At 42.8% G+C, this 25,010-nt stretch overlaps 5 protein-coding genes across 6 annotated transcripts; 3 read left to right on the top strand and 2 right to left on the bottom strand.

Moving 5' to 3' along the window:
- Nucleotides 1-284: 284 nt before the first annotated feature.
- LOC9649378 (cell division protein FtsZ) lies at nucleotides 285-2,696 on the bottom strand. Its single transcript, XM_002976450.2, has 5 exons — nucleotides 2,095-2,696; nucleotides 1,114-1,908; nucleotides 987-1,056; nucleotides 839-932; nucleotides 285-777 (listed from the first exon to the last, which is right to left on the bottom strand). The coding sequence occupies exons 1-2, from the start codon at nucleotides 2,666-2,668 to the stop codon at nucleotides 1,142-1,144; spliced, it is 1,341 nt and encodes a 446-aa protein (XP_002976496.2). The 5' UTR covers nucleotides 2,669-2,696; the 3' UTR covers nucleotides 285-777; nucleotides 839-932; nucleotides 987-1,056; nucleotides 1,114-1,141.
- A 207-nt stretch (nucleotides 2,697-2,903) lies between these two features.
- On the top strand, nucleotides 2,904-5,428 carry LOC9649032 (acid beta-fructofuranosidase). The gene is made up of 7 exons (XM_024681496.1): nucleotides 2,904-3,290; nucleotides 3,397-3,405; nucleotides 3,469-4,331; nucleotides 4,396-4,557; nucleotides 4,639-4,871; nucleotides 4,928-5,018; nucleotides 5,089-5,428. The coding sequence occupies exons 1-7, from the start codon at nucleotides 3,008-3,010 to the stop codon at nucleotides 5,308-5,310; spliced, it is 1,863 nt and encodes a 620-aa protein (XP_024537264.1). The 5' UTR covers nucleotides 2,904-3,007; the 3' UTR covers nucleotides 5,311-5,428.
- On the bottom strand, nucleotides 5,304-6,551 carry LOC9649377 (glutamyl-tRNA reductase-binding protein, chloroplastic). Its single transcript, XM_002976449.2, has 5 exons — nucleotides 6,137-6,551; nucleotides 6,009-6,077; nucleotides 5,850-5,954; nucleotides 5,646-5,795; nucleotides 5,304-5,590 (listed from the first exon to the last, which is right to left on the bottom strand). The coding sequence occupies exons 1-5, from the start codon at nucleotides 6,482-6,484 to the stop codon at nucleotides 5,387-5,389; spliced, it is 876 nt and encodes a 291-aa protein (XP_002976495.1). The 5' UTR covers nucleotides 6,485-6,551; the 3' UTR covers nucleotides 5,304-5,386.
- A 12-nt stretch (nucleotides 6,552-6,563) lies between these two features.
- On the top strand, nucleotides 6,564-8,251 carry LOC9649376 (GDSL esterase/lipase At1g71691). The gene is made up of 5 exons (XM_002976593.2): nucleotides 6,564-6,839; nucleotides 6,928-7,040; nucleotides 7,122-7,346; nucleotides 7,399-7,639; nucleotides 7,943-8,251. Exons 1-5 carry the CDS (start codon nucleotides 6,623-6,625, stop codon nucleotides 8,155-8,157), a joined length of 1,011 nt encoding a protein of 336 aa, XP_002976639.1. The 5' UTR covers nucleotides 6,564-6,622; the 3' UTR covers nucleotides 8,158-8,251.
- A 118-nt stretch (nucleotides 8,252-8,369) lies between these two features.
- LOC9649031 (phosphoglucan, water dikinase, chloroplastic) lies at nucleotides 8,370-13,143 on the top strand. Of its 2 annotated transcripts, XM_002976592.2 has the most exons (19): nucleotides 8,371-8,656; nucleotides 8,724-9,318; nucleotides 9,382-9,468; nucleotides 9,530-9,667; nucleotides 9,717-9,842; nucleotides 9,901-10,079; nucleotides 10,137-10,221; nucleotides 10,285-10,434; nucleotides 10,486-10,538; nucleotides 10,596-10,801; nucleotides 10,850-10,968; nucleotides 11,018-11,088; nucleotides 11,141-11,258; nucleotides 11,315-11,401; nucleotides 11,453-11,539; nucleotides 11,591-11,667; nucleotides 11,717-11,837; nucleotides 11,997-12,114; nucleotides 12,165-13,143. In XM_002976592.2, exons 1-19 carry the CDS (start codon nucleotides 8,442-8,444, stop codon nucleotides 13,061-13,063), a joined length of 3,531 nt encoding a protein of 1,176 aa, XP_002976638.2. In that variant the 5' UTR covers nucleotides 8,371-8,441; the 3' UTR covers nucleotides 13,064-13,143. The 2 variants fall into 2 exon arrangements, with proteins under 2 accessions (XP_024537262.1, XP_002976638.2); XM_024681494.1 differs by having other exon boundaries at nucleotides 8,370-8,656; nucleotides 10,596-10,968.
- Nucleotides 13,144-25,010: the final 11,867 nt, after the last annotated feature.

The following is a 25,010-nucleotide window of genomic DNA, read 5'->3' as shown; positions in this document are numbered from 1 at the left end:
TTTAATTGTAATATATCATTATATTCTAAATGTAAAATTTCAACATTTATTTTTTATTTATTTATTTATTTATTTTTAACTTTACAAGCAAAGCCCTAATATTAGTTCCATATGGGAGAGCTGGACGTTGCTCTCGAGGCAGCCATAGCAGCCTACGAGCGTGGCGATCGAGAGGGCCAGGGGCCATTTCTTGTCGCCCGGAACGTACCCTGGCAATCTTACGATGCATGGATGTGTGGCCTCGAGTGCTGCTGGCGCCTGGAATTCAAGGCCGGGGATGTGTGGATGCACGGGGATCCTTCCATCGTTCACGAGACAATCTCAAACTGGTTCAACACTATGATCATCACCCAGATCCAGTGCATCCCCGAGGTTGAGTGCGCCATCGACGTGATCTCCGCCGCCAGGGCCTCCCGCCTGGCGACGATTCGAGGCGACAAAGAGCCGGACCAGTGCTACTTCTCCTCCTCAGTCCTCGAGCCACAGCGAGCGGTGATCGAGGTGGCGTACAAGAACGAGGGGCTGGAGGCGCTCAAGAGCTCGGTGGATCTGTGGGAAGCCAGTGGCTCGCTGCTGGCGATTGGTGTCAAGATCACCCGGGAGCTCGATCTCACGTTTGTAGCCAAGGAGCGTGGCGCAGCGGCGACGACGGAGCTAAAGTTTGGGCCTGAGTTTCTGGATGAGAGTAACCAGGAAGCGTTTGTGATGGAGTTTCCATTGTCGTGCTTTACTGGGGATGTGGAGGGCGATCACCGTATCAGGTTTGATCTCTTTGGGCTGCAAAAGTATGTGATTAAGATGATCGAGTACGAGACAGTAGCCAAGGAAATGACAGTACCTGTAAAAAAAGAGTGAAACGCTGAGAAGTTCTTCTACTCCAATGTTGCCTTTCTCAAATTTAGTAAGAGATCTTTTGTTTCAGTTGCGGTGATCTGGAAATGAAACGATCATACATCAGTGACAATATACGCCCGTAGAAAGCTCACCTTGAGGAACTTAGAAACAAAACGAGCAGCAGCTACGCCACTGTGCTCAGGCATCACCGAGCCTGAAAAACTAGACATAAAAACGTTCGTCAGTCAGTGGAGAGGATTTGTGAAAGTTGCTACTTACTAAAGTTGTATATTCGCTTTTATGTACGTTAGTCCTTCCTCCTGGCTCGTTTCTTCAAAAACTCTGGAACTTCAGTCACCTTGTTCCAGCTCTTACCCCTCTCCCAATCGAAGATATCGTCTTCCACCGTCTTGTATCTCAGAGAGTCCAAGCTTTCAGCGCCACCTTCTTCACTGCTCTGATCCTGGAACCCCGTCGCGATCACGGTCACACGGATCTTTCCCTTGAAGCTCTCGTCGATCACAGCGCCAAAGATCACATTGGCATTGGGATGAGCGATGCTGTAAATCCTGTCCGCCACCACGTTCACTTCGTGGAGAGTCAAGTCGGGCCCCCCTGTGACGTTGTAGACGATTCCCATCGGCCTGTTCATCGAGCACTGGAGAAGCGGAGACATGATCGCCGCTCGGGAGACTGCCTCGGCACGATCCTTTCCGTGGCCCCCAACGCCGATGCCCAGCATCGCACTGCCAGCGTTCGACATGATCGCCTTCACGTCCGCAAAATCTACGTTGACGAGCCCGGGAACTGTGATGATGTCCGAGATGCCTTGCACACCTTGCCGGAGGATGTCGTCCGCGAGACTGAAAGCTTCCACGATGGAAGTGTTGGCACTCACCGTCTCGAGCAGCTTGTCATTTGGAACCACCACCAGAGTGTCGGACGCGTTCTTCATGGCCTCCATCCCGAGACGGGCTCCGGCTGCTCGCTTCTTCCCCTCGAAAGTGAACGGTTGTGTCACGATTCCAACCGTGAGTGCTCCCATTGCTTTGGCCAAGCGAGCAACAACTGGTCCTGCCAAAGTTAACAACGTTAGTGTCTAAGCGATGGATGGTCAAACAATCTCTAGCTCAATGCGAAGAACACTCACGAAACAATCTCTAGCTCAATGCGAAGAACTCTCACAAAACAATCTCTAGCTCAATACGAAGGACTCTCACGAGAGATAAACTCCAGAACAAACAAAGAAGAATGACTAACCTGCGCCGGAGCCAGTGCCTCCACCCATACCAGCAGCAATGAAGATAAGATCTGCGCCTTCGAGAGCCATTGAGAGCTCGGCCAGTGATTCCGTCGCTGCTTCCTCGCCAACTTCGATCTTCCCCCCAGAGCCTCTTCCAAATGTTGTCTCCTTCCCAATCTGGAGCTTGTTTGGAGCGATGCAGCGCCGCAAAGCCTGAGAATCCGTGTTGACAGCCCAAAACTCTACGTTTGGAAGCCTGGAATTCACCATCTGGCTCACCGCATTGCATCCGCCTCCACCGACGCCAATGACCTTGATCACAGCCTTCCCGGCCATGCTCGAAGCTCTGACCGTGGCGATCGACGTGACCGCATCGAGGAAATCCCTCCCGTCCACCCCAACATTCGATCCACTCCCACCCGCATTCCAGGAGTTTACGTGGATCACCGAAGAAGCAGACGCGAAGATCGACCGAAATTTCTGGCGCCGGAAAAATGAAAGGCTGGAGAAGCGGCAGCGACGAGAGGAAATCTTCGTCGATTCGCAGCTGCGCAGCAAGGAGATAGAAGATGCGAGCGCCCCTAGCTCCATCGCTCTCGACACTACATTTGCGAGCCCTAAAATCTCTCTAAAACCCTAAATTTTCGGATTAGCCCTAATCCTTTATGTACCATTTATTTATTTTTATTCAGATTATTTGTGGATTTTTTATTGTGAGCCAATGCAAAATTTAGCCCGTTTTTCGTATGCTCCTCTCAAAAGTGTTGGATTCGTTTCTGTGGTTGTCGTTATGCAGTTAGCACGATTTATATTGTTTTTATTCAACTTACAATAAACAATTATTGTAATTTTAAACACGGCTAAAATTAAATAAATGGACAAAACTTCGATAGCCTCTGAGTGAGAGGAGAAGGGCTTGAGGCGCGCGCCATGGATCCCGAATCTCAGCGGAGCTATGCGGAGCTCCCATCAGGGGAGGAGGCGGAGGAGATTCATTCGAATCCCACGGCGGTGGCGGAGAATTCCAGGAACAGACGCATTGATCTAGTCCTGACGCTGGTGGGGATTTGCTGCGTCGCCGCTGGAACTTTTTTCTGGATCTCACTTCCTTCGAGCAACACCGAGAATTTCTTACGGATTGCTCCGGAAGGGGGTTTCTTGGCCAGCGAGAGAACGGCATTCCATTTCCAACCGCGGAACAACTGGATGAACGGTAAGCTTTTACAAAAGATTTCCATGAAACCTCTCTGATCTATCATCTTTTGCTGGACAATTTTCCCTGATCTATCTTCCTCTGCTGGACATTCTTCCCTCACCAGATCCAAACGGTAAGATCTCAAGATCTTTCTCAAAAACTCTACTGACATCAATGAATTCTATGGCTATACCAGGTCCTCTCTTCCACAAAGGCTACTACCACTTGTTCTACCAGTACAATCCATATGGGGTAGAGTGGGGAAACATCTCCTGGGGCCATGCTGTGTCCACTGATCTCCTCCACTGGCAACATATGGATCTGGCAATGCAGCCAGACAAGTGGTATGATGCAGATGGAGTGTGGTCTGGCTCTGCAACAATCCTCCCCAATGGTCAAGTGATCATGCTCTACACTGGCTCCACAAATGCCTCTGTTCAGGTCCAAAATCTCGCTCTTCCGCTCAACACCTCAGATCCACTCCTGAGAGAATGGATCAAAATCCCAGAGAATCCCATCCTGGTGCCACCACCAGGGATTGCTCCTAAAGACTTCAGGGATCCAACAACAGCATGGCTGGAGGCTGATGGGTTGTGGAGAATTGCAATTGGTGCCAAAAAGGGCAGGGCTGGACTGGCTCTCATCTACAAAACCTTTGATTTCCTGCACTGGGAGCTGGAGGAGGAGTATCTACACACTGTTCAAGGCACAGGGATGTGGGAGTGCATTGATTTCTATCCAGTCTCAACTGCCACCAGCAATGGGTTGGACACATCCAAAGTTCAGACCAATGAGCTCACTAAGCACATTCTCAAGGCCAGCCTGGATGATGACAAGCATGACTACTATGCAATTGGGCTGTATTCTGAGAGCTCTCATACTTGGATCCCTGATGCCCTTGACAATGATGTTGGGCTGGGGCTAAGGTATGATTATGGTAAGTATTATGCCTCTAAGACCTTTTTTGATTCTAAGCACCAAAAGAGAATCTTGTGGGGATGGGCTAATGAATCAGACAGTCTGCAAGATGATATCAGGAAGGGGTGGTCTTCGGTGCAGGTAAAATGCCATTTTATTGTTTGTTTTTCCACTTGGGCTCACATACTTGTCTTTGCATGAAAAGACACTGCCCAGGATCTTGTATCTTGACAACTTGACTGGCACCAACTTGATCCAATGGCCAATTGAGGAGGTAGAGGCCCTCAGGCATGACAAAGTGAGCAGATCAAATGTGCTTCTCAAAGGTGGTGATGTGGTGGAAGTTGATGCAGCTCAAGGGGCACAGGTATAGATGCCTTTTTTCTTCACCAATGAAAAATCAATAGATGCCAATCTCTCTCACCACCTTTATTGTTCACTTGTGCAGCTTGACATTGAGGTGGGATTTGAGTATCCAGATGCAAGCAAGCTGGACGCACTTCCAGAGAGTGAGATTTACGATTGCAGCCAAGGTGGGGCAACTCACAGAGGTGTTTATGGCCCTTTTGGCCTCCTTGTTCTTGCTGAAGACAAGTTGCAAGAGATGACAGCAGTCTACTTCTACATGACACTAAAACGAGATGGAAGTTGGGAAACAAGGGTTTGCAGCGACCAAAGCAGGCAAGCTTCTTCTTGCTAAAGTTTTCGATCCACGTCTCTAATCCCCACGTTTCCAGATCATCTCTAGAACCCGGAATTGACACAACCGTGTACGGAACGCTCTTCCACAGGCTCCCAACGGAGGATTCGCTCTCGTTGCGTGTCATAGTAAGCATTGGATCGTGCGCGGAGCTTGCTCTAATCCTTTCTTGGGTGTTGCGCGATGCAACTTGTGTAGGTGGATCACTCCATCGTGGAGACTTTCGTGCAAGGGGGACGCGCTTGTATCACGTCTCGCGTCTATCCAACGCTTGCTACTGGTGACAAGGCTCGCCTCTTCATGTTTAACAATGGAACGCAACCGGTTTTCGTGAAGAACTTGGATGCGTGGAAGATGAGATCGACCACGCTGAGTGTCTTGCCCGTCACTGAATGGAGGCTCGCTGCTCGACAAAGTTGAATCATTCTTTCAAGTTTATAAGAGGTAGAAATTCTCGAGAAGTATATATGTACCTTGGATAGAGAGAGGGAGGGTCTCACTTGGCAACGGGAATGGCAACTTTTCGCTCTTTCTCCCATGCAACCTGGCCCATCATCGTCAGCAAAGAGCGAGCGTCCCGTTCGTCCAGAGCCTCCCGCTCGAAAGGTATTCTTATTTCCATGATACGTGGTGGAGATCTTGTTAGAACTCTCATGTCGAAACCGAGTCGATCCACCCAAGTGAGGCTCGCTTGTTCGACCTGAATTCATACAAATAATCAATATACGAAAAGCTTTCAGCGTTTGAGATTTTACCTCTGCTTCCAGATGAGCATACACTCTACAAAATCGGAGAATGTCTTCCCAGTTTTTCTTGTTCATGTCTTCCACGATCCTTGGAGCATAATCCTTCAAAGGGTCGGAAGCAGCACCGGTGTAGTCTACTCCAGAGACCCAAACTTCTTCCTTGTTTATCGAAGATAAGCCAGTCAGCTCATTCCAAAACAGGGTGTTGCATACCTCGCTTAAATCCTGACATTGGAAAACTTCCTCCACGTTCATCGTGAACAAATCGTGCTCTTCGGGACAGTCCTCCCCAAATCTACGCTCCCAAACTGTGTCGAGCTACATCTTGATGAAATAAGAAACAGAAGAAAAACACCGAGAAAACCAACCAACCTTTGATTTTTCTGCTCTCGAGATACGTCCTTTCAACGTGCATTGCGCTCGTCGACCATTTTGATCGAGCTGCCAAACAAGTGTCAGTCACAACCATCGAATTCTCGGCGCAAATTCTCATCACTCACCTGTGCATGGAGGCTACTCCTGCTATCATCACCCAAATTCTTCGCATGAAGAGTCGGTGGACGTAAGCAAAACACCGGGCATCCATTCACATCCAATGCAAATTGGACTGTGCTTCCAATCGGCCAGCCATCGCTCGACAATGTGGAGAGCGTCCCCTCGGAGCAAACCTCCATGAGCGTGCGAGCGGACTCCGCCGGCGATGGCCTCAGCTGCGCCGCGACGATCAAAGCCCTAATCCTTCTCTTAGGCGAGAATCCAACGCGCAGAGGCGAGAATTTGGCGCTGCTGGTCGTGGATCCCGCGAATGCTGCCCAGCTCGATGGTGCCAAGCTAGCGCCATTCGCCATTGCTGGACTGGAGCCCTAGAAATAGGTAAATGGAGAAGGCATGAGCTCACACTCTTTCAACCTCCTAGGGTTTCTTTTTTCTTCTTTTCTTTTGGAGGGGAGAATGCGGTCTCTTTGTGAGAGTGGCTGGGATCGGCAATGTGGGCGCTCGTGGTGCTCGCGTTCTTGCTGGGAATGGCGAGCGCGCAAATCGTCCCGGCGCTCTTCGCATTTGGCGACTCGCTCGTCGATTCCGGCAACAACAACATGCTGCCGACGATCGCGAGGGCAAATCATCCTCCCTATGGCTACAATTTCGACAATCACGCCGCAACTGGGCGGTTTTGCGATGGAAAGCTCATCCCCGACTTTCTAGGTTCGTAAGAAATCTTCGTTTTCATGGATTTCTCTTCCTCTCTTCACTTTCATGAATTTCTCTAACCTGTGTAGATTTTTTTTCACAGCTTCGCTCTTGGGACTTCCATTTCCACCCCCATATCTCAGCGCTGGTGACAACATCACTCAAGGTGTGAGTTTCGGATCCGCCAGCTCGGGGATTGGTCGATGGACGGGGCAAGTAAGTGAGTTCTATGATCAGCGTTGTCGTATTTCTTGGATGTCTATCCTCAAACTCAGCTTTCGCGAATTCTTTTTGCAGGGCTTTGTTCTATCGTTTGCAAACCAAGTGGATGGTTTTCGAGAAGTCCAGTCTAGATTGGTACGCAGGCTTGGACCAATGCGTGCCATGAGTCTCATCTCTCGCTCCATTTTCTACATTTGCACTGCCAACAACGATGTCAACAATTTCGTTCTTCGTTTCCGGACGGAGCTTCCTATAGACCTTCGTGACGGATTGCTGGTGGAATTTGCTCTCCAGCTCGAGGTACTTTTGATGATCCTCCGCGAGCTTCTAGTGATTTCTACCGTGTTTCTAGAGGCTGTACCGGTTGGGAGCTCGGAAGTTCGTGGTTGTGAACCTGAGTGCTGTGGGATGTATACCAATGAACCAACGTTTAGGACGTTGCGGTTCAGCTGGCATGAACGCGGCCTTGTCTTTCAACCTCGGCCTCGCGTCGGTCCTCGACAGCTTGAGAATTTCCATGAGAGGAGCTCGCATTGTCACAGCCAACATGGAAGGTCTGATGCTCCAAGTCAAGTCCAATCCTCACGCTTACGGTACGTCATTCATCCACTTAAAAATTGTGTGATCGCACTGTTTTCTTCTCGTTTCCATGGCAGTGCTTTTGTTTTAGTTCCAGTGTTTGCTTGCTCATTGATTGGATTACAGGAACTTAGGACAGCTTCAGTGGTTGGATTCAAACTTAGCATTTTCTTCCAGAATTTACCAACAAAGAGCTCAGTGATTCAGTGCTTTTGTTTGAGTGCCAGTGTTTGCTTGCTCATTGGCTTTTTTGGATTGCAATGCAGTAACTTAGCACAGCTCCAGTGGTGTGACTCAAACTTGGTTCTTTCTTCCAGGATTTAGCAACACTGTACAAGGATGCTGCCCGCTCAACCAGCCGTGGAGATGGTGCTTCGACGGTGGCGAATTTTGCGAGAAGCCATCCAACTTTATGTTCTGGGACATGGTCCATCCCTCGCAGGCCTTCAATAGCATCGCAGCACATCGATGGTGGAACGGTACGCTAGAGGATGTTTATCCCGTGAACATTCGTACGCTGGCCTCTATATGATCATGTGAAACCAGCTCATTGTTTTGTTTTGATTTTCCTATGATCAGCAAGAACGGTACGGTATAAGAAGTTTACCGGTACGCGAATCAAACAATGCTATTGTCGCTTTAGAGCAAAAAACAATTGTCACAAAGAACACGTCCATCCATCACAGTGCGACACGTGGCACCCAATGCTGGCTCATTTCTTTTGAAGCGCAATATCTCTCATTGCCTTCGATCTTTCTGGAATTTAGGGATTGATTTGGGAGGGATGGAGGCGCGGGAAGAGTGAAGGCGCCTGCGATGGCGCTGCATTCTCTGTCCGGCGCAATGCCGATGGCGGTCAGGCCGATCTCCGACACGAGAGTTTGCATCGCGGCGCAGTCGAGGTTTGTGTGGAATCCGGCGCTGCGAGGTAGGGTTTCCAGCCAGAAGACCGGCCTCGTCGTTGTGCTTTGGCACCGCCAGGGAATGTGGAGGAATGAGCTCCGATCCTGCCAGTTACAATGTGCTACCAGGTATTTCTTCGGATTTTCTCAAAGCAGGGAGAGAATGAGCTCACATACTCTGGTTTTTGTTCTCCAGGAAAGGGAAGATGATTGTCAGGTGTCACGGTGGCAAGGTGAAACTCAGGCTTAGATTGGATCATCAAGTCAAGTTTGGGGAGCATCACGCTGTCATAGGCTCGGCCGATTTCATGGGGTCTTGGAAAAATCACGTGAGCATGACATGGACGGAGTCCGGTTGGGTGGCGGACATTGAGGCGAGTCCGGGCGATCGAGCTGAGTTTAAGTACGTCATTGTGGCCGGAGATGGAAGACTTACGTGGGAGGAAGGTCCCAACCGTGTGCTAGACGTTCCCAGCGGAGGGAGCGAAATAGTGTCTCAGTGGGAGAATCCTGATTTGGTGGTGACGACTAACGGTGCTTCTGCGGAAGCTCATGTCGAGGCGCCCGTGCATGAAAAGAAAGATAAAAAGGAGAAGGCCAAGGAAACCGTGACTGCTTCAAGCGATGGTGATATGTCTTTTTCGCAAGGATGGCAAGGCAAAAACGTTGCCTTCATGAAAGCTAACGAGCACACGAGCAGGCAAGGAGGGAAATGGGAAACCGCAGGTCTAGATGGTGCGGTGCTGCGCATCGTGGAAGGAGATAAAAAGTCTGGTAATTGGTGGCGAAAGGTACTCTTCTAAATGCAACAGATGCTCAGCTAATTCCGTGTTTTTTCTTTCTGTGCGGTGCAGTTGGAAGTTGTCCGGGAGCTTCTAACAGATGATCTAGGCAAGGCTGATCGACTGGACGCTCTTGTTTATTCTTCTACTTATCTTAAGGTAGACTGGATTCTAGGTAGAGAATATGGATGAGCTTCTAAGTTTCTTTGTGTTTCTGCAGTGGATAAGTACAGGTCAAATACAATGTTTTGAAGATGGTGGTCATTATCGACCCAAGAAACATGCCGAAATCTCGCGGATGATTTTTCGGGAGCTTGAAAGCATTTATTCGGACAAGACAACAACAACAACAACAGAGGTTTTATTTTACATAAGTTACTTCTCTTGGTTAACGTTCTGGTTTTTAGGAACGTGTTGTGATCAGAAATATCCATCCTTGCTTGCCATCATTTAAGGCTGAGTTCACAGCGGCCGTTCCTTTGACACGTATAAGGGATATTGCTCACAGAAATGATATCCCTCACGATCTAAAGGTATTTGTGAACATTCAACTTCGTTTTGACTAATGACGTGGTGTATTTGTAAAAGTAGCAAGAGATAAAGCATACAATCCAGAACAAACTGCACAGAAATGCTGGTCCGGAAGATTTGGTTGCGACAGAAGCATTATTAGCTCGTGTGACCAAGACACCGGGAGAGTACAGTGCGGCGTTTGTTGAGCAACTCAAGATCTTTCACGGTGAGCTCAAGGACTTCTTCAATGCTAGCAGGTACTAGTCGTTGCTTTAGTTATGCACATTTCAGGTATTAACATAGTGCCTTTTTAGTTTGACTGAACGTTTGGATGGGCTGCGTCCATCACTAGATGAGCAACAACTTTCCGTGATGGATAATTTCATGGAAAAGAAGAAGGTGCAAAGTTCATTCTCTGTTTTATTTTTTATATAAATTTTAATATCTCACGTACTCTTGCAGAAACTGGACGAAGTGGGGGATGGTGGAAATTCGGACATGCTAATCGGTGCCATGCATGCTTTGACGGGACTTCGGGCTGTTCTTTTGAAGGGCCTCGAAAGTGGACTAAGAAATGATGCGTCCGACGATGCTATTGCCATGCGGCAAAAGGTAAAGGCTGCAGATGAGTATTTGCGTATCAGTCAGCTTCTTGTTTTGTAGTGGCGTCTTTCCGAGATTGGCCTTGAGGACTACTTTTTCGTCGTGTTGAGCAGGTGAAAACGATGGTTTGATAAGATTTAGTGTACTGATGAACATTGCAAATCTCTCAGATTTCTAAATGCCATGGATAGCTCTGGTGGAGCAAAATCTTTGAGCGGAGAAATCCAATCTAAAAGTACTAGCAAATGGAAGCAACCGCTGGGTGGAGTTGTTCTGGGCATTCGACAGCTAGGTTTGTCTGGATGGCAGCAAGCTGAATGTCTTGCTATAGAGAATGAACTCATGACTTGGGAAAAGGATGGCATTTGCGGTAAAGGTATGTCAATAATTCTATATATGTTTTCTAATCTGAGCTGGTCTTTAGGGAGTGAGGAGGATATCAGGATGTGGGGTTTAAGATTAAAAGCCACATTAGATCGAACGCATCGGATGGCCGAAACATATTCAGACTTGCTCCTTAAACTGTATCCAAAGCGTGCACAGGTAAAAGATAGATGCTTCCTTTTAGATGAAGTCGTATACAATCTTACAGAACCTTGGAAATGCGTTGGGGATCCCCGAGAATTCGGTTCGGACGTACGCCGAAGCAGAAATCAGGGCCAGGTAGAAAACTCGTTTTTAGTATGAGGCGTTTTATTCTAGTTTTCCCCTTCAGTGTTGTTTTCCAGCTTTCGAAGCTATGTACGGTGCTCCTGAAGGCTATTCGTTTCGTTTTACATACCGAAGGTTGGGATGTTCTTATGCCCGGCATTGCGTGTGGAAAGCTTTTTGAGGTAAGACATCTCTGGCTTTTTAACGGCGCATTATTTTGATTTGTGAATTGTTGCAGGTCCAGAAAATTGTTCCTGGATCACTGCCTTCGTCAGCTGAGGGACCAGTTATACTTCTGGTGAAACAAGCTGACGGCGATGAGGAGGTAATACTAGTTTTGTCTCGAGTAAATGTTTTATGAGATGCGATAGCGCAGGTTCGCGCTGCTGGGCCCAACGTTGCCGGAGTAATACTTCAACATGAGCTCCCTCATTTGTCTCATCTCGGTGTGCGAGCTCGTCAGGTATGCTGCAGAATATGATCCAGACAGAGTCCTTACTCGGTGGTTCTGCAGGAGAAAGTTGTGTTTGTGACGTGCGACGACGACGATAAAATCAAGGAAATGCGGTCGTTGCTTGGTAAAAGTATCAAGTATGCCTATTGTTGTCACTTCTGCTACGTTCTAACGTCAGCTTTTTAGGCTGGAGTCTTCTTCTGTAGGTGTTCGTGTGTCGACTCAAGGAGCGGAGCAGGGAGCAAGCTCCACGGCCAGAGAAACAGAAAAGGGTGCCCATGATGAAGCCTCTGTTTCTGAAAGCAAGGTATAGTCTTCGCTTCTGTGTTACCACTGCTTGTTTCCCTGTCAATGGTGTAGTTGTACATGTTTTGTTGAGAGCGCTATGTGCCATGGTTGACAGTCTTGGATCAGAAGATTATGCTACAACCTGCTGATGTTGGGAAGGGAAAACATACGTTTGTAGGTGGTCAAAAGCTCGTCAGGAGTTATCCTTGATCTCAAGGATGCAGATTTGGCGACAGCAGGTGCAAAATCGAGCGCTTGCGGGAAACTAGCTACGCTGGCCGAGCTCTCTGCTGAAGGTAAGTATTTCAATTTTTGTGTGCAAGTTTTTAGTTTTTTGCCTTTGCAGAACAAAACAATGGCGTTTCATGCAAGTTTTTGGTACCACCGGGGCTAGTAATTCCTTTCGGATCAATGGAGGGGGCATTAGAAAGCAGTGGGAGTATGGATACGTTTCACGACTTGCTAGAGCAAACGGAAACAGCTCAGGTTGAGGAGGGTGAGCTCGATGGGATTTGCAACCAGCTACGCGAACTGGTATCGTCACAGAGATTGCCAAAGTCTGCGATGAGCAAAATTGCGGAAGGCTTCTCATCCGACGCACGACTTATCGTCAGGTCCAGCGCCAACGTAGAAGATCTAGCCGGCATGTCAGGGGCCGGGCTTTACGACTCCATCCCCAACGTGAAGCTATCAGAGCCCGAACACTTTTGCAAGGCAGTAGCAGGGGTGTGGGCTTCTCTATACACGAGAAGAGCGGTTCTTAGCAGGCGGGTTGCAAAGGTACCACAGAAGGCAGCATCAATGGCGGTTCTAGTTCAGGAACTTCTGGCTCCGGATCTAAGTTTTGTCCTGCATACGGTGGATCCGATCGATCGAAACGCTCAGATAGTCCAGGGGGAAATAGCGGCGGGCTTGGGAGAAACTCTGGCCTCTGGAACCAGAGGAACGCCGTGGAGGCTGTCGGCGAACAAGGTGGATGGCAGTGTCAAGCTGGTGGCATTTGCAAACTTTAGCGAGGAGTTCGTGGCGGGGAGAGATGGAGTCGCGGATGGCAAGGTTTCGAAGAGAGTGGTGGATTACAGCACCAAGAAGCTGTCGGTGGACTTGGAGTACTCGGTGGCGCTGGGACAGCGGCTTGCTGCTATAGGGACGTTTTTGGAGAAGAGTTTTGGATGCCCGCAAGATATAGAAGGGTGTGTGGTAGGGGAGGAGATTTACATTGTCCAAGCCAGACCACAGCCATAATGGAAGCTTAATGGTTTTGGGAACTTTATGTATGTGGGGAGTTCCATCTATGCAATCTATTCGTGGAGATTGTTCTAGGACCTGTGACCAAGTTGAGTGGCACGAAGAAGATCGATTGCGAGGTTGCACTATACCTGCTGGAGCTGGTGTTTCAAAAGCTTGCCAAATGTTAGGATATTACAGGCCAGTCATGTAGCACCTCTAGCAGGGGACTTGATCCAAGGCGCCCACGATTGTCATGGCGGGTGTCCAGCGGATCTCGTGGACGTCCAATGTGGAGAACCTGACCAGGGACGTCTCGGGGACGAACTTTTCGCAACGAGTGCGAGTCTGAGATGCCCACCAGACAGTGAACGTGAGATGTTGCAAGAAGAACATTGACAGGCACTGGATTTTTCCCAGTGCAGTATTTGAGATCAAGGCTCCACAGATCTGGGACAAGCATTTGTATGGTGATAAGAGTTCTCAGTTGGAAGCTGGATGATGTTATGGCTCATGTCCAGAAGCGTCAAGAGGAGCTGGCTAAGGAGTTTAGGATCTCAAATCTATGAGGTCTGAACGTGCTTCCATCAACGACTTTGTTTTCAGCCTGCTTCAAACAGCTCCGTTTAGTAGGCGGGAGTGAAAATGTCCACTCTGCAGCCAGAGCGAGAACACTCACACGAGGATACGCAATGTAGGCAGTAGGCATATCATTTAGCTGCATTATTTCTTTAACTATTAATTTATTCACTACTAACTATTAATTTATGCTACTTTCTACATATTGTTTTTGTTGACCACAATTTTATATTTGGTGATACTGAAGAATATAATACTAAATTACAATCATCTTGCAAGCTAAGATAAGTTGGTGAAATACAAATTGGTTGTGGGTTACAATATATATTTATAGACCATTCAACTTTACTAATATGTGAATACAACACTAAATTGCCATCATTTTGTAATGTCAAATAGCATGGAGTAATAGTTGTTTTTGTAGTTAAAGTTTGCCATAACTTATTTCTCCCTACATATAAAACTAAGTTACAGTTTAAATGTAAAATAAAATGACATTAGAATTTGGGGATGATAAATATTCATTTTTATATAAATTATGATGAGGCTTATGCTTAAAACCACTATAAAGAGTGCTTCTAAATATATCACAATCCTCAAATGTTTCTAAATTTTGGGTGTTGGTAATTTCTGGTTCATAAGAACCATCGCGACTATAATAAATTTGATACTTTTTTGTAGTTATTATTGCATAGCTTGCAGCTGCCTTTAAAATTTTAAAAGAGTTGTAAGCCAATAAATTTCTTAAGCTATCATAAATAGTATGCCCTTGTACCATCTTATTTGTGCTTCCATTTGATGCACAATTTGGAGATTTTCCAGCAAACCGTGATAATTTTATGACAACTATTCCTATAGATAAAGGTAATGTAATAGCATTTGACCAAGCTTCTGGATATACTCCATCTTGAGTAATACTTGAAATTATAGAATCAATAGCATTTAAAATAATTTGCATATCAGATGGACTTGTGCTTCCTTCATATCCAAATTCAAATTTTGTACATTCTATACTAAAACTAATTCCTAATAAAAGTGAAATATAAATAAAAGACATAAGAAAAATATTTCCCTTTATACTTAATATTATATTTAAGGTGTACACTATAATTAGTACTTTTATTCAATAGCTGTAGAAAATAACTATAAGTGAGTGTTATATAGCACTGTCATTATAAATTTAATTTAATATTGGAAAATTAAATGTTAGAAAATGGTAATAAGAAGAAACAAAACATTTAAATTAATAATTAATATTATTGTTATCTACAATATCTAAAAAGTTTATATATATATATAGACACACACATACACACACACACTTACTAACAAACAATTATCACAAAGCTAATTTGTATTTTAGCAAATGAATATTTTTACTTTAACTAGAAAATTAAAGCAATTCATGAGGGCTCTGTGAGGCCTTGAGCATTAATCATGCCTACATGCAGCTCCAAAGAACCAAGGCTTGGGCAGGACCTGTAGAAGCCTCAGGAAAGAAACATCACCGACACTAAGCTCTCTCTCTCTCATACATTCACAGAACACTTGAGGCCATTGGATTTTCCCGTCTGGCTGCAAGGACCATGAGAAATCTTATGGTGCGGGTGTCAGGGTGCTGCAATGCACTATAGCCCCAGATGCCACGTAAGGGAATCATTCACACGGCAAGAAAACAATACCAAAACTCTATGGTGACTCAGCCTTGCAGCTTAGTGATGATTTTCATGACAATTCTAACTTTTCGTGATGTATTAAATTGTCCATTTTCAAGTAAGGCCAAGGGCTGGTGACACAAAAGATGAAGTTTTTTCTTTGGTTGTCACACTGGAGTCAATGCCAAAAGAGCAGTCAAGGGATGCCTTGTTATAGATGGCCTAGTAGCGGCAAGTTCAATTGTTGCCCACCTTGTGAGTAGCACAAGCTCTCGCTATTGGATTAATTGCCATGCGCCTCAACATTAAAACTATTATAATATTTAGTCTTAACCATAAGAATTAGATGAAATATAATGTTGTCACTTGTGTTGTCTTATCAGTTTTTCAGGCTAGACTCTTTTTAGAAGGGAAGTCAATAGTTGTAGAAAATAAATAGAGAATATTATATAAATTTCCTTATAAATATATTTTAATATCAGAAAATGAAATGTTAGAAAATGGTAATAAGAATAAACAAGGCTACTTACCACTTTTAAGCCTACTTTTAATGAGTACACAAATTTGTTTTGAAATTCGATTAGGGCTGTAAGCAGTGAGGGCGAGCAGGGACCACAGCACAGGAGAGGCCACAGCAACCATGGCAGAGCACGAGAGGATGGGCAGCAGCGACCATGGTGGGCATGGGAGCATAGTGGCCAGGGCATCGGTGTGGACCATGGCACAGCACACAAGTGGGATTTAGGAGGGAGGCTCAAGTGGCAGCACAAATGGTGCTCCAAAGTCCTACGGCAGTAGCAGAGTCACGAAGCAGCAGCACCACCAAGCAATGGCACTAAGCAGTGGCAACAAGGCTAAACAACGTCGGCAAGTAGTAGCTGTACCAAGTGCCTTGACAAGTGGTAGTGCCTGATGGCAAAAGAGCTAGATATCAATTCTATGACATTGAAGTTCTTCCAAAGGATTTGCCCCACAGATTGACATGTATCTTGCAATGCCATGGATCAACATTAAGTGTGGGACATGAACCAAGTTGATCAAGAGGTATAGCAACTTCAAGCACAAGGGAAGAAGAGTTTACGAGTCTACAAGGTTTCTTGGTTGAGGACAGACAACTCAAATTCTTTGAAAGACTCCCTTGATGAAATTCACAGACGAGTTTTTTTGAGTCACTCAGCCTCTCAATGATGGGCTGGTCGAGCCAAAAGAGGGCCAAGCCAGGGCAAATGCCCGAGCGAGATTCATGCATGTAGAAGATGGAGGAGTAGAGAAAGTATGTAACAAAGTTCCAAGGCATTTGCACAATGTGGACTTGAAGACTGCACTCTGTTTGTCACAAATGTGGAGTCAAATTGATAGATTCGATTCAAGTAGGGGACATGAATGACAATGATCTATTGTCAAAAAAGACGAATAGTGGTAGTAGAAAGTTTATAAGAATTTGAGGACTAGGAGAAAGTTGCAGTCATGGAGTAGATGCCCAAGCTAGCACTAAGATTCCGGTATCTACAAGGATTCTTGTTTAAGCATTTTCCAGCAACAATAGCTTGGTTAAGGACCAATATAAGTCTCACAAGGTAGTATGTATACGATAATGTAATAGAGGTAGGAATGGAGTAGAAGTGCCCAATATGTGGATTAGTTGGGGGATGGAGTGGAAAGATGGATAGAAGAAGGAAGGTGGTAGAAACTTATAGCTAATTAGGAACTTAGTAGTCCCAAGTAGAGTTTAGATAAGGATATGGTCTAAGATGTCAAGATATTGAGTTGTGGGCTAAAGCATGGAAACAAAAGAATAGAAGTAGAAGCTTGTGGCCGGCTAGGGATGAGTTAGAGATTAAGTTGAGTATGAGTAAATGGCACAACCTTGAAAAGTTAAATGAGCCTCACATAGAGGGAGTATAATGCAATATAGCTATAAATTGCATTGTGACAAACACCCACAAAAGAAAAGGTTTCTTGCATGACAATATAGTAAACAATATAGTAAGTGCTCTTTGACAGGTCAAGTTTACTATGGAAGACTTATCTTCCAATAGCTATTTCATGCATTTTGTTTTCCCATGCAATTATGGATTTTTATTGCTACTTATGCTCAGCTTAGTCTAGCTTCTCAAAGACTGATGTAGAGTTTAAAAAAGGGAAATAAAGTTTTTTAGGCTTGAAGGTCTAACAACCTTACAAAGAAGGATAGTAGCTTTGAACCCAAAGAAATAATTGAAGATAGGAATATAGAAGTCTATTAAGGAGTTTAAGGAGTTGTTAGCTACTATACTTTAGTCACTTAATTATATTGTTGACCATTTGGAAAAGTTTCACTCACAACCTTTATCAGTTTTTATTCTGGCTTGAGTTACTCATTAATACCCCAAAGGTGGTTTCATATGCACATTCTCTTCACACTTGGTTTAAGCGTTTCATGTGTCTAAATCCCACTTTAAACACCCAAAAGTACCACAGACATACAAACCTTTCATGCTAAAGTCATGTTTATTCTTATTATTTTATTAATAGTCTAAAACTATTTATACTATTGCCCTGTCTCTCCAATACTAAACCATCCTATCCATGAGTGATCATCTTATAATCACTCTTTAGCATCCTTAAGACTAAAATATGGGGGAACACAAGCCCCTAATATCCCTTCTTTGATTTCCATTAAATCTCTTTTCATCCTTAGTAGTGTTTGCCAACACCACCACTAAATTAAAGCCCAAAAACATTTTATTAAGTCCCACTAACCTCTAAGAATTCCTCATCATATAACCATACCTTTGGTTATTAAATAAAAGGACCACTCATCTTCCTTTGCACTATTAGGGGTTTTGGGACAACATTTCAAATTATTACCTAACACAAGCTTTATAGGTATTCTTCCCACTTTTCACTACTAGGGTGCCGTAGCCATATGGCTATAGTGAGGTTTTGATAAGCCATGCAAAATATTTAAGTAAATAGTGTCATCTATTGAATTGAGAGCATCGATATAATAGCTAAAGCCAACTTTTAAACACTTTACCAAGTCACCCCACTTACCCATCCATATTCACTCTAGCTTATATCATTACTTACCACATAGATATAGCCATCCTTGGTCACATTAATTCCCTTGGAGTCTTCCCCTCTACTATCCACACCCCCCCCCCCCCCCCCCCCCTTGCCTTGCCTTAGGGTTTAAGAAACAATTACTTTAGGTTTCATGCCTTAGACTTGGTCTTGAACTTGGTTTTGGTTTTAGTCTCAGTCTCGAGCTTGTACTTAGTCTTGGATTTGATAGTTTCATGTATTATGACACTTCTTATATGTTGATCATTTTTTTATCCTTTTCTAGAGACTCTCTTATTGATTAGTTTGTGTTTGTTCCTCAAGTGCTTTTTTAGAAGTTCCACTGTTACTCTTGACTTTTTGAGTTGGAACTTTTAGTCCAAACATATTACACATATTTCTACTTTAATCATTGCTACATAGCACACTTTCAGTTTTATTTTGAGACTTAAGGATTTGTGTCTTATAAGAATAATATAATGCAATATAATACTAGTAGGGATGTTTGAGGATCAATAGATTACAGCATGGTTTTTACCTCTAGATATGAAAGAAAAGATGAAGAATAAAGTGAATAAAGATCTATATTATGATAAGATAACCACAAAGTAGAATTTAACTATAGACTCTTTAGTTCAAAATTCCTAGAAGGTCATCATTACAATGTTATTTAAGCTCAAGAATGTTTAATTGCAAAAATCTTAAGACCTTTAATTGATAAGGGGTGCACTTTTATTCATAAACCATCTTGGTTACTTACAATCCACTATGCTCCTACCAATCCTACTTTCTTAACAACTTACCCTTTGAGTTTTAATGGGAGCAAACTGGACCACAAGATGTGAGTCTCAATATGTGGTGCAATTCCACTTATTAACAAATAAAGTCAACCCCTTATGTTTATCCCAATAGGAGCATACTCCACTAGCTAATTTAGTATAGAGCTCATTGGATGCAAAACAAAAATAAACACGCCCAATACACCCAATAGAAAATCAAACAAAGCTTCAAATTAATTGGCTATACTTATTCCCCCCCCCCCCCCCCTCCCTTGCCTCACTAATATTAGCTTTTGGTAATGTCTTTGTCAATGCATATTCTAGCCTAGATTATTACTAAGAAAACAACTTCAAAAAAAGTTTATGGTAGTCACAAGTTTATAAAAAGTTATATGCCCCTACTTGCAAGTGATACAAAAAAAAAAGAAAAAAGCCCTAACCTTTATAAGTACACAAACCAAACACATTAGTAATGTTTAGATAGACTACTACAAATATGTAGTGAATCATGCCATTTTGAATGAAAATTAAGAACATCAAGAGAAAAACAGATGATATGACCAATCTACATTAGCTACCACATGATTAAAGATTTCACCATAAACACTAAGTGCTAAAGCCAATCTACCCATATTAGCCCAAACTTCAAGATAAACAATATTAAAGTCATAGATAAAAATATCTTAAAGGCATTGAATTACCCAATAGCATGCCCTAGTATAGTCCATAGCACCCTCATAGCTGCCACAACCACCACAACATGCCATAGCCACCATAGTAGCACCCAACAATGAAACTAATTGTTAGAACCTAAGAAAGAATTATCACGTTGACATGGAGCACATCACTACCTAGCCACCCTTAGCCCTTTACACCATTACTCATGGTTGTGGGCACACTCCACTTCCACTATGTCCAAAAACCTTTGGATTAGTTATGAACTATGAGGTCCAAGTGTATAGCTACGATGCTATATATTAATATTAGCATAATGGGATTTTGGTAGCCGTTGGATTGGTTTCAATCTAGACCACTCGTTCCTGTATATAAGTTAGGGTTTTTTGGGTTAATTGATATGCACATTTTTTGTATTCCCTTTCCATATTCCATGCACTCACAGAACTAATTTGTTTAAATTAAAGTGATTAAATTTAACTTTGTCATACTTTAAGCCACATGGATTAATATTACTCCTATGATTATAACAATCTTTTCCCCCAACCAAAGTCCTTGTCCGTGAGGATTGCTTGGTGATCAATTACACTTCATAGGGCTCTAGCTTTATCCCTTTTTCCTTAGCCTAAAACATCCAAGAGGAATCTACTTGTGACTCGTCCTTGTTAGAACACCTTTCAACTAACTAATTTATAAAATTGGGTGTACTTTTACTCCACTTGGGAACTTCACTCAATAAGCCACTTTACCAATACATTCCAAAACTTCATAAGGACCTGAGTATTTAAAAAACAATTTATCACTTCTCCCATCTCTTAAAAACATGATGGTTACATGCGATACTAAAAATACCACTCATACATAAACCAACCTTAAACATTTTAAAAGTTCAATGCTTGTTAATATACCTCTTAGCTTTATCTTGAGCCACTTCTAAATTCCTTTTGCATATATTTGGAATTTCATCTATGGATAAACTTTTTGCCTTACCATCCATTTTAGATCCTTGAGATCCAAGTAAACTGAGCTCAAAATCTATTCTTAGATGATGGCTATACTGCACAAAGTAAGGTGTCATCTTAGTGCTGTTATGCTAGCTATTGTTATAAGCAAACTCCACAAGAAATAAAAATTTATCCCATTATCCTTGTTACCTATGAACAATGCATCTTAGCATGTCCTTAACCACCTAGTTGACTTGCTCAGTTTGTTCATTTATCTAAGGATGATCCCCACTATTTAGTTTGAGGCCAATCTTTATGAGCTTTGCAAAGCTTCTCTAAAATTCACTTATGAACTTTGAGTCTTTGTTGCTCACAATCTTTATTGGCAAACCAAATTGAGGAAAGACATGTTCAAGGTATACTATAGCCAAATCCACACTCTTTCCCACCTTCTTTAGAGGAATTAACCTTACAAACTTGGTCCATAATGACCCAAACTTGTTTATTTTGCCTTTATGTTCTTGACAAATGTGTGAAAAAATCTATGGATATGCTCATCCATCTATCCTCTAGGATAAGCAATAGCACCAAAAGCCCTATTAGCTTTTCCTTTGGCACTTTTACTTGCTGACAATTTTTGCATATCTCGTAATATTTGAGAATGTTATTTTTCATGTTCTTCCAAAAGAACTTGCACTTGATCAACTCGTAAGTCTTCCTCCCTACAAAATGACCAACCTCCGGTCATGATAATAATAGAGGATATGGTTAATTAGCTCATCAAGTTGGGGAAGATATACCCAACTATTTTACAAGAGCAAGCCATTTTGGCATGAGAAAGATAGCTCCAAATGCACACTAAGCTTTTGTACTTTAGCATCTTGCTGCTGAACTTGCTTAACCATACTACTAAATTCTATCATAGCCTGTTAAAGCATGACAAATCCTTTCACAAAAATAGAGTACACATAAGACAAGGCATTAACCACTACATTTGCACATCTAGCTTCTGCTTGATGGGAAATTCACTAAACTCCATGAGTTTGATCATCCATTATACTTAGCCTGAGTTTCCTTCTGGGTGAATAAGAACACTAACAGCTTATGGTTTGTGAACACCATAAACATGACACCAAATAATGCAGCCACATATGTAGCATATTAACAATTGCCAAAAGCTCTTGTTCATACATAGAGTATTGCTGCTCTATTGGGTTTAACGTTCTACTCTCATATGCAATAGGATGATCATCTTGCATGAGGTCACCGCACACAACATAGCCATTTACATCGAAAACCACTATATATATTTTACTTGGATCTGCAATATATAAAATTGGAGCATGAGCCAAAGCATCCTTTAAAGCTTGAAAGCTTTATTCTTGCAATATCTCCCATTCAAAATGAGTGTTTTGACTAAGCAATTGAGTCAAAGGAATACTAATATCAGTATAGTGCTCAATAAATTTGCAATAATAGCTAACCATTTCCAAGAAACTCTTCAACTCAACAACATTTGTTGGAGTTGGCCATTCTTCCATGATAGCAACCTTTTGTGGATCAGTCTTAACTCTGTAAGTAGAGACAATATAGCCTAAATACTTGCATTTAGATTGCACAAGCTTGCATTTATTCCTCTTAGCATAAAGCTTATGCTTGTGTAAAAATTTCAACACTTTGCACAAATCCTGTCTATGTTCAATCATATTCTTATTAAAGGTAAGAATGTCAAGAAAAATCTCCACAAAGTCATGAAAATTACCTATAAAGTCATGTAAATTACCCAAATATGTGAGTCATAAGCCTTATAAAGTTGTTGGTGCATTCATAAGTTAGAATGGAATTACCATTAATTCAAAATGCCCAAAACTCATAGAGAAAACTGACTTTACAATATCTGTACCATTTGGTAAAAACCATGTCTTCCCCGAAACGGTCATCAATAGATCATCTTTATGCTTGGTTCTAGCATAATTTTGTGCTCAACTCCATGCAAAGGTGGCAAGGCACATGGTAACTCAGTTGGGAACATGTCCTTGAACTTCTTAAGTTCCTCCACCACCATTGATTCTCCACACAAAAACTTTGACGTATCCAACTCTTGGATCTTTATTGCACACAATGCTCTTCAAAGACATTCCCGACATCAACTTAGTCAAGTTTGGAACATTGCTTCTAAACTAAGTATCATGTATGCCACCATACTCAAGCTTTATATGTCGAAGGCTCCACTTGATCTCGAGATCAACATATAGTGCTAAGGATCATGTCCACATGATATAAATTCACAAGAAAGAAATCTTCCATCATGGTGATTTTGCCAACTTTCACTAATATGTCACACACTACACCATCCCACTGCTAGTTCTTGGTGGTAGCTCTAGAAATTTCATAAGGAATCACTTTAGTCATTGGCAACTTGTACTCCTTAATCACCTTTGCTGGGACAAAATTGTCAAAACTGTCACTATCTAGTAAAATGTGCATTAGACAATCTCCTAGCAATCCCTCAACTTGAATCATATGGGATTCTAAAGCCAAGTCTATAGGATCATCACTCCAAATCCCATTAAGTGCATGGGCAATCAAAGAGATATAATTCTTGTCCTTACGTTGCACTTCTTGGACCTTCTTCCTTCTTAAAGCTTTAGTACTTGTGTTTGAATGCTTGTTTTTGGTTTTAATAGAGGATAATCTGCCTTCCAATGGCCTTCCTCACCATATTTATAGCGATGGTTATGCATTTTCTTGGTAATTAGAGGCTTCTTGCTATTGTCTTGACCATCATTGCTACTATCACCTTCCATACAAAATTTCAAATGCCCTGAGTAAGGCTTTTTCTGCCTATACTCATATTCTTGCCCTTATTTGCAAAATAATGATAAACAAATAGAGACAAGAACAAAGAGAAAAGATAAAAAGAAGAAGAATGAGAAAAAAATAAAAGAGAACTCAAACTCAAATCCCAATGGCGTGAGTAAGGATAAGTATGTGTCATTCTCTCAACTCTATTTTGCACAAACAGTTATAGGCGTGAGAAAATATGGTTAATTCAATGCAAATGCATATAATAGTGAATGGGAGTTGTTTTTCAGCACATCTAAATATTATTTGTATACTATATGATTTTATAACTGTTTCTAACTACTTCTCACTTATCTATAACAAATATTGCCTAGGTGGGGTCTTTTTTCTTTGAATGCCTAAGTTTAAGTGTAACTCCATTTCGCCTAAGTTTAGATGTAACTCCATTTTTCCTAAGTTTCCTTTTTTTCCTTTGTCTGAGAAGATACACAGGATAAAACATTTACCTCTTCACCACTCCCCCATGATAAAGCTATTATTTGTCCTTAGGTAGTTGGATTCTCCAAATCCTACTCTAGGTTGTTGAGCTTGGTCTTTATAATGACAAGCTCAATGCTTCGGTGTAGATTGTTGAGTTCCTGACATATAATTTAATTTTCTTAGTCAAGCATTGTGATGCGCTGGTCTTGGCAGTTGATGCATTCTGCATCAGTGGATGTGGAAGCTAGGATTGCACTCTTGAGTTTTTGAATTATATGGTGTTGATGATTCTACTTGCCCATGACTCCATCCACTTTCTTGGTAATTGTTTTGAGATAGCTCAAGACTTGCACACTATATTTTACTTTTTCTTCATCTTCTACCGGTTACATTGGCTTGTTGACTAGCTGCTTGCCTCCTCCCTTGATATGTTGAGCAAGCTCCTTCATAAAGCTTTAGACTGCTAACTTGCTTGATTGACTCGCAGCCTTGTGAGCAAAGGCACAGCTAGCCTTGACCTTATAGTGCTGCTGCCGCATCTGCTACTGCTATGGATCCCTCATCTCACTAGACTGATTGGTCGAGGGTGTGTCACTGTTAGATACATAGGTGGATTGGAGAAGATTAAGTTTGTACTCTTCCAATTCACCTAGACCCTCTTTTGTAGCCTCATCCTCTTTGTCCTGTTGAGTTTCTTAGCCGTGATCTTCTTGGCCTAAACTCGCCTCATTAGTTGTATTTACAGATAATGGTTTTACAACATCTATAGGCATATTGTGTATTAGAACTTGTGGCCTAAGTTGTGGAATTGCTTCCACAACTTCAATGTCCATCATTTGTCTAGTGTTGTCCATTTGTGTACTCATCATTTCCCTAGAAAGATTTGTATTGGCATCAGGGTTGTCTTTATAGACATAGATGAGTCACGACTTTGTTTCTGATCCGAGTATGGTGTTTTATCACCGTACTTGTTACATCTAGCTTTTCTGCAGCATACTCAGCC

The sequence above is a fragment of the Selaginella moellendorffii genome, unplaced genomic scaffold, assembly GCF_000143415.4.
Source record: "Selaginella moellendorffii unplaced genomic scaffold, v1.0 SELMOscaffold_31, whole genome shotgun sequence".
In the NCBI taxonomy this organism is placed as follows: domain Eukaryota; kingdom Viridiplantae; phylum Streptophyta; class Lycopodiopsida; order Selaginellales; family Selaginellaceae; genus Selaginella; species Selaginella moellendorffii.
Note: the sequence above shows the minus strand (reverse complement) of the source record. Positions and strands in the feature narration are given on the sequence as shown.

Coding starts and splice junctions, on each gene's coding strand:
- LOC9649378 (XM_002976450.2), bottom strand. CDS start 2,668: ATGGAGCTAGGGGCGCTCGCATCTTCTATCTCCTTGCTGCGCAGCTGC. Junction 1,909..2,094: donor AGGCACTGGCTCCGGCGCAG/GTTAGTCATTCT, acceptor TAACTTTGGCAG/GACCAGTTGTTGCTCGCTTG.
- LOC9649032 (XM_024681496.1), top strand. CDS start 3,008: ATGGATCCCGAATCTCAGCGGAGCTATGCGGAGCTCCCATCAGGGGAG. Junction 4,558..4,638: donor ATGCAGCTCAAGGGGCACAG/GTATAGATGCCT, acceptor TCACTTGTGCAG/CTTGACATTGAGGTGGGATT. Junction 4,872..4,927: donor GTTTGCAGCGACCAAAGCAG/GCAAGCTTCTTC, acceptor CCACGTTTCCAG/ATCATCTCTAGAACCCGGAA.
- LOC9649377 (XM_002976449.2), bottom strand. CDS start 6,484: ATGGCGAATGGCGCTAGCTTGGCACCATCGAGCTGGGCAGCATTCGCG. Junction 6,078..6,136: donor GGAGTAGCCTCCATGCACAG/GTGAGTGATGAG, acceptor CTTGTTTGGCAG/CTCGATCAAAATGGTCGACG. Junction 5,796..5,849: donor AATGTCAGGATTTAAGCGAG/GTATGCAACACC, acceptor TCGATAAACAAG/GAAGAAGTTTGGGTCTCTGG.
- LOC9649376 (XM_002976593.2), top strand. CDS start 6,623: ATGTGGGCGCTCGTGGTGCTCGCGTTCTTGCTGGGAATGGCGAGCGCG. Junction 6,840..6,927: donor GCTCATCCCCGACTTTCTAG/GTTCGTAAGAAA, acceptor TTTTTTTCACAG/CTTCGCTCTTGGGACTTCCA. Junction 7,347..7,398: donor AATTTGCTCTCCAGCTCGAG/GTACTTTTGATG, acceptor CCGTGTTTCTAG/AGGCTGTACCGGTTGGGAGC.
- LOC9649031 (XM_024681494.1), top strand. CDS start 8,442: ATGGCGCTGCATTCTCTGTCCGGCGCAATGCCGATGGCGGTCAGGCCG. Junction 9,668..9,716: donor CAACAACAACAACAACAGAG/GTTTTATTTTAC, acceptor TCTGGTTTTTAG/GAACGTGTTGTGATCAGAAA. Junction 11,668..11,716: donor TTGCTTGGTAAAAGTATCAA/GTATGCCTATTG, acceptor TCAGCTTTTTAG/GCTGGAGTCTTCTTCTGTAG.